Source organism: Neofelis nebulosa, chromosome 6 (genome assembly GCF_028018385.1).
Source record: "Neofelis nebulosa isolate mNeoNeb1 chromosome 6, mNeoNeb1.pri, whole genome shotgun sequence".
Lineage (NCBI taxonomy): Eukaryota > Metazoa > Chordata > Mammalia > Carnivora > Felidae > Neofelis > Neofelis nebulosa.
In genome coordinates this window covers 135,266,477-135,276,007 of record NC_080787.1, presented here as the reverse complement: position 1 = coordinate 135,276,007, position 9,531 = coordinate 135,266,477, and the positions used below count along the sequence as shown (strand labels likewise).

At 40.3% G+C, this 9,531-nt stretch overlaps 1 protein-coding gene across 1 annotated transcript in view; it reads left to right on the top strand.

Annotated features, from left to right (window-relative positions):
* Positions 1-1,015: 1,015 nt before the first annotated feature.
* The window catches only part of SHPRH (SNF2 histone linker PHD RING helicase), a 97,871-nt gene continuing 89,355 nt past the window's right edge, over positions 1,016-9,531 (top strand). The window contains exons 1-2 of the mRNA XM_058735551.1: positions 1,016-1,231; positions 8,184-8,854. Of these exons, the coding sequence (XP_058591534.1) occupies positions 8,216-8,854 (639 nt within the window). The 5' untranslated portion in view covers positions 1,016-1,231; positions 8,184-8,215. The remainder of the gene's footprint in view (positions 1,232-8,183; positions 8,855-9,531) is intronic.

Below are 9,531 nucleotides of genomic sequence, written 5' to 3'. Positions count from 1 at the left end.
AAGTCTGTGATGAAGTTCTGTATTGTGTAGGATACGACCACTCTGAACTGTCTGCAACCACCACAGATGTTTTCTTTTTTTTTTAATTTTTTTTAACGTTTATTTATTTTTGGGACAGAGAGAGACAGAGCATGAACGGGGGAGGGGCAGAGAGAGAGGGAGACACAGAATCGGAAACAGGCTCCAGGCTCTGAGCCATCAGCCCAGAGCCCGACACGGGGCTCGAACCCATGGACCGCGAGATCGTGACCTGAGCCCAAGTCGGACGCTTAACCGACTGAGCCACCCAGGCGCCCCGTCACAACAGATGTTTTCTTAGACAAGAACTTACTTCTGTGCTTCTGACCACACATGCCGAGACTCCCCTTTTTGAGCATTATGCTGAATCCTCATTAGGTACTCACTAGTCATTGAGTGCCTGATGTTTCCTGACGGTCATGTTACAAGCTCTTGGCCCTGAAGCCTCTCAGAGTTATTCCAGTTAACTAAACGTACGCCTTCACTCATGAGAAAGAGGCTACCTCTCGGAGAGAAAAAGAAAAAAAAAAAAAAAAAAAAAACTAAGATATTGGAAGGCCTGCTTCAGTACAATACATGTAGTTTTTCTCTCCTCTTAAACTATTTACTCACTTTTCCTGAGAAGCCTTTTAAAATAACTTTTCTGACAGAGATAAGGTTCATCCATACCTAGATAGCAGCTGCTTTCTAGAAGCAATAGCAAAGGTGCATTTGCAGAACTCTCTTCTACCTTTTTACTAAATCCACCAATCACTCCCATCACTTGCTTCAAGCGGAGTACCGCCCCTTCAGCGGGGAGCCCCGCCCACATCTAATATCTGCTTAGAGCCTCGCCTCCTCCTTAGAGGTTCCAGCCAATCCTGTACTCCTAATATCTTGGGGCAAAGCTATCGCGAGATCCCAACGTATCCTCTGCGAGACTTTAACCATGTGGACTTGCGCAGAAGCTACGTATGAAGCTATTGCTGGAGAAAAGGGGCGGGGCGCTCCGACGTGCGCGTTCACCTTGACCCTACGCTCCAGCGCGCACCCGGTAGCTGGGAGCTCTGGTTTCTGGGCCCCCCGGGAACCCCAACACAAGCCAGCGTAAAGCGCGCGTGCCCATCTCAGACGGGTGTTCGGTGGGTGGTGAATGCTTGCCCGGGACTTGTGGCGGGCTTTAGTGGAGCCCCGAGCCTTGGTGCAGAGAGTCTCAAGAGGCTTGGAGAACCAGGTAGGCTCTTGGGTGATGGGGGGTCAGGGGTCAGAGGTTGGGGACGGAAGACGTCTCCAAACGGAGACGGAGGTCCCTGGGAGAGACGAAGTGGTTGTCTGGAGTCTAGGAAGCTAAAGGGCTGAGAGAGAACCGCAGCGCGAGTCTCCCCGACCCTTTCCCATCCCAGACTTGGGGGCCTCTGGACCGCCACGGCCCCCCGGGAGAAGGTAGGGCCGTGGGAAAGGAGGCTGTGCTTCTCCCCGGGGGGTGGGGCCAGCGGTGTTTAGATCGAGCGCCCGAGGGGCTGTCGCGCTCCTCGGCCTCGCGGTAGCTTGTTTGCCGGGCCTGCTAGGAGCGATCTGGCGCTGACAGCCCAGCTTTGATTCCTTGAACCGCTTTTGAGTTTTGGAGGAAAACGGAGTAGGTATTGCCATTCCTAACACAAACGCCCCTGGAGGCTGCAACTGGGCAGCTGACTACCTAGCTTCTAGGTGCGCGGGGTTGTAATGTGGTAAACGGGAGGCGAGGCTTCTAAGTTAGTCTGAAAGTTCTCAGCTACCTTTAGAGTCAGATTAATTACATTCGCACTCACAACCACCCTTGCACGTTGTACATTTTGGCTCCGTGGTCGCTGCTAGGTTTATGAACAGAGATTTGTTATCTGATGATTGACTGTCATTGTCAGATATACAGTGTTTTAAAATAATGGCATTAATCTCGTGACTTTTTTCTAAGTGACTGGACATTAGCCAGGAGTTAGAAATCCTAGATGTTGGTTTATGATCAGAAACCATGCTGGAAGCTGAGTACTATTGAGCATTAGCGAGATAAGTGTGCCTGTACTGGACAACCTGCTCTTTCTAGAGCTTCCCAGGTCGAGTTAACCAATAAGCTAACAGTTGAGAATAAAATAGTTTACTTTTGAAAGATGCTATTGTGTATATGTCCTCTTTTTGCCCAAGCCTAAAAGAACTGCACTTGTAGAATTATTAAAACAAATCTTTTATTAAGAGTTCAGCCTACAAAGATTTGTGGGAACAAAATGTGCTGGTGAAAAAGCTTCTTACCAGGGCATTTTTTAAGTTTATGTGACATATATTTTGGGGTTCGGTAGATTAAAATACTCTCATCTTGTTGGAGTTATAACTACAGAAGGATCGTGGTAATGCTAGATCATTAAGAGCTTTACTCTAATCAGCAATGATTGGGCTTTGCTTACGTAAGGCTTACCTTGGGCAGCAGGGTGACAGATGTATACTTTTTGCTCCTAATAGCCTAAACCTGGGTCTACCACGGATTTGTCGTAATTTAGGATTTGTAGGTGTCTTTTAATAGAGAGATAATAATTCGGAGAGGAAAAAAATCTGAATTTAAGTTTAATTGGTAATCGTTTGTTACAATGTCATAGTAACTTAACATTTTATGCTTATTTTTCTAACAGCTGTCTTTGTTTTCTGTCGAAGATATGGGTCAGTCAGTTTTCTCTGTCTCATCCAGAAATAGTAAAGAATAGTTTCACATTACCTATAATCTTCTAGAACGTGGTTAAGAGACTCTTGTCCAAAAAGAAACATGGCACTTTAAAAAGAGGGAGGATATTCGGTATTCAGGGAGTTCAAGATAACTTGTTTCACCTTGTTTTGGAATATCATTTCCATTCTGGCACTGACCTGGCATTGGGTGTACAATGGGGAATAGGATACTGTTTCTGCCCAGCTTTCAAGTCCTTCAAGCTAGAGCACTGTAGCAGTTGGGATCAAGGAGGAAAGGCCCTTAACTCAGCATGCCCCCTCATGGAAAGTTTTCTGGGGAAGATTGGGACAGCAACAGACAGAAAAGTGTAAAAGGGCATTTCAAGCAACAGGCTTTTTACATTTAAATGCAGGACTGTTGTATAAAGCGTGGTCCGTATTTAAAAAACTGTATATAATATTTTACCCAAACGCTGATATTTAAGAGGAAGCAATAAGAAATACAATGACCAAAAATGGGATTCATGTGGTATGAAGAAAACCAGAAGTATTTGGAATATGATTAGAGATTTATAGAATTTTACCAGTACTTAACTTCTTGGCTTCCAGTTAACATTATGGTTGTAAGTAGTTTCATCAAATAACATCTTCTTTGGTTCAAGAAATTATCCCTGGATAGAAATCCCTTAGAAAAAGAGTCGACCAAAACAATTTTTTTTTTTTTTTTTAAATCATGAATGTGTGCTGGGTTCTGGTTTAACGGGCTGGGGTATACATGGGCATCAGTATTTTTTTTTAAGTTCCCCAAATGATTCTAAAGTGTAAAGTTTGAGACACACAGATCTATGGTCCCTGCCACATTAAAGTTGGATTATTATAATATATAGCTTATAGTTCTGAGGGTGATGATAATAGCAGCTACCATTCACTGAATATATGCCAGATTTCCGTTAACTATACTATTGCATTTACAGTATTTTTTTTACATTTATTTATTTATTTTGAGAGAGAAAGAGAGAGAGAGAATCGCAAGCAGGCTTTGCACTGCCAGTGCCGAGCCCAGTGTAGGGCTCAAATTCACAAACCATGAGATCGTAACTTGAGCCAAAATCAAGAGTGGGACGCTTAACTGACTAAGCCATCCAGGCACCCCAATATTATTTCTAAGCACAGTCCTGTCATCCCCATATTAGAAATGAGAAAACTGGCACAGAGCAGTTAGATAACTATTCCTCTGCCACACAGTCACTCAATGCCAAAGCTAGAATTAGACTCTTTTCTCCTGTAAGCCACATTGTTTTACAGATGTGAGACTCTATAGCCATTTGTTTTGGGGCTTTCAGGGTTAACAATTCCATAATTACCATGTTATTAATATTAGAGTTGGTGTCATAGATCGTGTAACCCCTACCTCATATCCACACTCTTTGTCATGAGCAGTTCTACCCAGTAAAGAAGTATGGTACGTTTCCCCACCCCTTGACTTTGGGTCCATTCGTGTGCCTTGCTTTAGCTCGTGGAACCTTGTGCTTTTGCTATGACCACACTTTGAAGAGTACTTGTGTGTTTGGATTTACACTGTTACACCTCACCCATGGCCTTATGCACATTTGTGGGTTGCTTTGCTGGTCCTAAGAGGATTCAAGCCGAGCTGAACTGCTCCTCCAGAAACCTAGCCTAGGTCAGCCAACCCTCAGCTAACCTGCAAATCTAAGAGAATAAGTGATTGCTCTCTCGAAGCATTGAGCTTTGAGATGGTGTGTTATACAGCATATTTGTGGTCATAGTTAACTAATAAGCTGATGAGCAGAACTTTTCAAACTTCCAGAATGACCAAATTCCAGTATTCTAGCCTGTGTTCTGATGAGAATTGGGCAAAGATAAACATACAGGTTATTAGGGGCTTCCTGTATTGTTCTTCCAAGATAATAGAGGAGATATGATGCTTATAGTTAGCCATAGTAAGAGATTGATTTTTAGTCTATTACCTGCACATTCATAAAGCAGTCAGTGCTAAGGAAATGGAATTCTCATGATTGACTTAGACCAACAATACTTGATAGCCTTTTTGCAGTTTTGTGAAGGTTTTATATTTGCCCTGTCCAGTGTAGTAGCTGCTAGTCACATATGGCTATTGAGGTCTTAAAGTGTGGTTGGTGAGACTGAGCAGCTGAGTTTATGGTATTACTTAATTTTATTTAAAGTTAAAAAGCCATATGCAGTGTGGCTACTAAGAAAATAAATTTTATTCATTTATATTTTGTTAGTAAATTGCTCACTTTATGTAGATTTTTCAAGTTTATTAGAATAAAGCTGTTCTTAATAATCTCTTATAATTTTAAATCTTTCCTGTATTTACTTTTTGTGCTTTTAAAATCAGATTTATTAAGGGGTGACTGGGTGGCTTAATTGATTAAACTTCTGACTCTTGATTTTGGCTCAGGTCATGATCTCATGGTTTTTCCTGAGTTTGAGCCCTGAGTCAGGCTCTGCACTGGTAAGGCAGAGCCTGCTTGGGATTCATTCATTCTCATTCTCTCTCTCTCTCTCTCTCTCTCTCTCTCTCTCTCAATAAATAAATAAATAAATAAACAAACAAACAAACAAACAAACTTAAAAAAAATGTAAGTGCAATAATATGGTTAACAGAAATTTGGCATATATTCAATGAGTGGTAGCTCTCAGAAGTATAAATTATATATTACAGTAATCCAACTTTAATGTGGCAGGATGGGGACCAGAGATCTGAGGCACTTCCTAGCCTCTAGTAACCACTAACCTGCTTTCTATCAGTAGGTGTTTGCCTTTTCTAGAATTTCATGTAAATAGAATCATACAGTATATGGTCTTACACATCTGACTTCCTTTGCTTAGCATGATGCTTTAAAAATTCATCTATGTTTTATCAGTAGTTGATCACAGAGTAGCATTCCACCGGTTTATCCGTTTACCACGTAATGGACAATTGTGTTGTTTCCAATATTGACTGCTAATAATTGACTGCTATTAACATTTAAATTTAAATCTCTTTTGTGAATCTATGTTTTTAATTCTCTTTGGTAGACATCGAGGGGCAGGATTACTAGACTGCGCAGAACAGAACGTTTGTGTTTAATTTTATAAGAAATTGACAAATTTGTCCTTTTATTTTTTTTTATTTATTTTATTTATTTATTTATTTATTTATTTTTAACGTTTATTTTTGAGACAGAGAGAGACAGAGCATGAACGGGGGAGGGGCAGAGAGAGAGGGAGACACAGAATCGGAAACAGGCTCCAGGCTCTGAGCCATCTGCCCAGAGCCCGACGCGGGGCTCGAACTCACGGACCGCGAGATCGTGACCTGAGCCGAAGTCGGACGCTTAACCGACTGAGCCACCCAGGCGCCCCCAAATTTGTCCTTTTAGAATGTTTGAGAGTTCAGTTCTGGCTGCTGTACATCCTGTCTTTTAAATTTTAACCATTCTAGTGGATACATAGTTTCCTATTGTGGTTTGTAGGTTGAATTTGCATTGGCTTAATGACTGATGATGGTGAAGATGTTTTCATGTACTTATTTGCCACTTGTAGATCATCTTTGGTGAAGTGTGTGTCATTTTTTCATAAGGTTGTCTTATTGCTGATTTGTAAAAGTTCTTTTTCTATTCCACATACAAATCCTTCATCAGATGGTGTTTTACAAATACTGTGCCCTGTCTGGCTCCCCTCTCATTTTTATAACAGTATCTTTTGAAGTGCCAAAGTATATAATTTTGTTGAAGCTTACTTTATCAATTTTTTTATATTCTCTGCTTTTTGTAACCTATTTAAATTAATTTTTTTTGCCTAATCTAATGTCACTTAGATTTTCTCCTGTTTTCTTCTAGAAGTTTTACAGTTTTAGCTTTTGTAGTTCAGTTTTTGATGTATTTCAAGTTAATTTTTACATGTGGTATAAGGTAAAGGTCCAGGTTCATTTTTTTTTTTTGCATATGGCTGTTTATTGAAAAGGATATTTTTTGCCTGTTGACTGCCTTTGAATTTCTTTCAAAAATCATTGACCATATGTGTTTGGGTCTATTCCAGAACACTTTATTTTGTTACATTGCTCTATATATCTATCATATACTATTACCATACTGTTTTGATTACCATGTCTGTGTACCGTTACCACACTGTTTTGATTACCATCATTGTAAGTCCTGGAGTCGGTGTAAGTCTTTCAACTTTATTCTTTTTCAAAATTATTTTGACTTTTCTAGATCTTGGGCATTTTAATATAAATTTTGGAATCACTTGTCAGTTTCTGCAAAAATAAAAAAAATAAAAAAATAAAAAGCCTATTGGGATTTTGAATGGGATTACTTTGTGGATCAGTATCTAGGAATTGACATCTTGAATCTTCCAGTCCATAAACATTCCAAATTGAAAATATTTCTTAAACTATCCTGAAGCCAAATTTTAATTGTTTATACATCCTTTTTTTTCCCCCCCCAACTACATTGTTGGAATAGGTGGAATAGGCATCAGCCATCATTACAACTTTATGATTTTTTTTTTAATTTTTTTAACGTTTATTTATTTTTGAGACAGAGAGAGACAGAGCATGAACGGGGGAGGGGCAGAGAGAGAGGGAGACACAGAATCTGAAGCAGGCTCCAGGCTCTGAGCCATCAGCCCAAAGCCTGACGCGGGGCTCGAACTCACAGACCGCAAGATCGTGACCTGAGCTGAAGTCGGACGCTTAACCGACTGAGCCACCCAGGCGCCCCACAACTTTCTGATTTAATCTCTGTGAGTTGGTTTGTGTTTCATATAGGAATTGGCTATTATTTTGGCAAAAGTTTAGTTTGGGCCTACATAATACAGGCTGCTGTCAGACCAGTTCCTCTTCTGAGATGACAAAGCTTTCTTTTTCTTTTTCTTCCTACATTTTTTTCTCTTCTTCCTTTATTGTCTCTGCTCCATTTCCTCTGGTTGCCATCACCACCTTATTCCTTCCCAGCTATTCCTGTTACCTTTTAATCTGCTGATCCACAAAAAGAAATACATTCTGGATTTTCATCTTCCTCTTTTAAAAGAGAAAATATATTTTTCAGAATTTTTAAAAATTCTATAAACTCCTTGGAATTATAAAACAAAAATGAACTTTTGTTGTGATGATTATGAGTTCCTAAAACTCTTCAACTATGCATTTCCAGGATATTTGAGAGATTTACCTTACTGTCTTACTGCTCATTAAATGTATTTTATTTTATGCAGCATGTTAACTTTATTAAATGTATCCATTAAAGTACTGTTATGACCATTAGAATTTCTATGATGCGTGAGATTATGGTCCATGTGGTCCTTACCTGTATTTGACTTATTAAAAAAAAAAAAATTACCCATTGCTTTATCTCTCCGAAGAGTTCATATTGTGTATGTGGGCTGTTAGTTTGTGGTGAATTCTTCATCTGGGAGCACTTTAATAGTAAAATCCTCTGTTGGAATGCTTACTTGTTGCCTTTGTCTTCTAGAGTTCACACTTGCCAACCAAGAAAACTTGAAAATGAGCAGCCGACGGAAACGTGCTCCCCCAGTGAGAGTTGATGAAGCAAAGCAACAGCAGCTTCGCTGGAATATGCATGAAGACAGAAGGAATGAGCCTCTCATCCTAACTGATGAGGAGCACCCCTGCTCGGGTTCAGATTTCTCTTCTGCTCACTGCATCATCCTCGGTGATAGCCTACAAGAAGAAGTGGCTCACAGAGATAAGAAGAGGTGTTTGGAAGCAGTGAGCATCGCAAAATCGGTTGATAAAGAAGAGACCAGCGGCATTCTTTCTCCTCTGTCTGTAAAGCTGCATATTGTGATTTCTCCCTATCGCTTTGATAATTCTTGGAGGGCATTTTTAGGAGAATTCACTCTTCAGCTCCTTCCCGAACAGAGTTTAACTGAAGATTTTTCAGAAAGGAGTTTTACACTGATGAGTTCAGAGTCAAGCGGTCAGTTCCTGATTTATGTTAATTCAGAAAGTGAAGATGCAGAGAAACAAGAAAAAGGACTCAACGAGCCAGTCAGTATTTGTGATAATGGTATTCGAGTGGAATCATCTTTCAGTGGTGAAATGCTTGAAGATTTGGGGTGGCTACAAAAGAAGAGAAGAATAAAACTTTACCAAAAACCAGAAGGGAATCACATTATTAAGGTACTCAATTTCTGTGGTGTCTTTTAAGGTTCTTCTGCATTGGGCAGTCCCATTTTGAAGTTAACGTAGAAGGAAGGTGTAAAAAGCCAGCAATAAGCCTTTCATCATTAAGTTTCAAAGTGTACTTTATTTTGGGCTTTCAGTAGCTATAAGAAATATGTACTTCTAGGTGATCGTTTCCAGGCTGTCCTTCTTCAAGACATCCCGGATTCCTCCCTTCCAGCTCTACTCTCAGTGTCTTCTTTTGGTCTTCCTCATCTCTCCCTCTTCCTGTAGCCGTTCTTTATTGCCCTGCTGGCCTTTTCAACTCCATCTGCTTTGTCTCTGGGATGGTATAATATGAATGAAATGAAATTCTGTTCTTTACTGCCTACAGAATTAAGTGTAATCTTGTGTGTAACTCCTTTCTTTGATAGACCCTTGTGTACTCTCCAGCCTTATCCTTTATCACTCTGGTTTTTATTTTGTTCCAGAAATTCCGAATTGATTTGTGTCCTGCACATTTTCTGGCTCTATTTCTGCATCTGTGCTTTTGCTTTCACACTTCCCTCGGCCTGGGTTGTTCCCTTCCTGTTCCCTAATAACTCCTGGACATTCTTTAATGTTCAGCTCAGAGTTTACTTCTCGAGGGAGATCTTTTCTTAAACTTCATGGATGGTATTACATGCCCTTCCTCC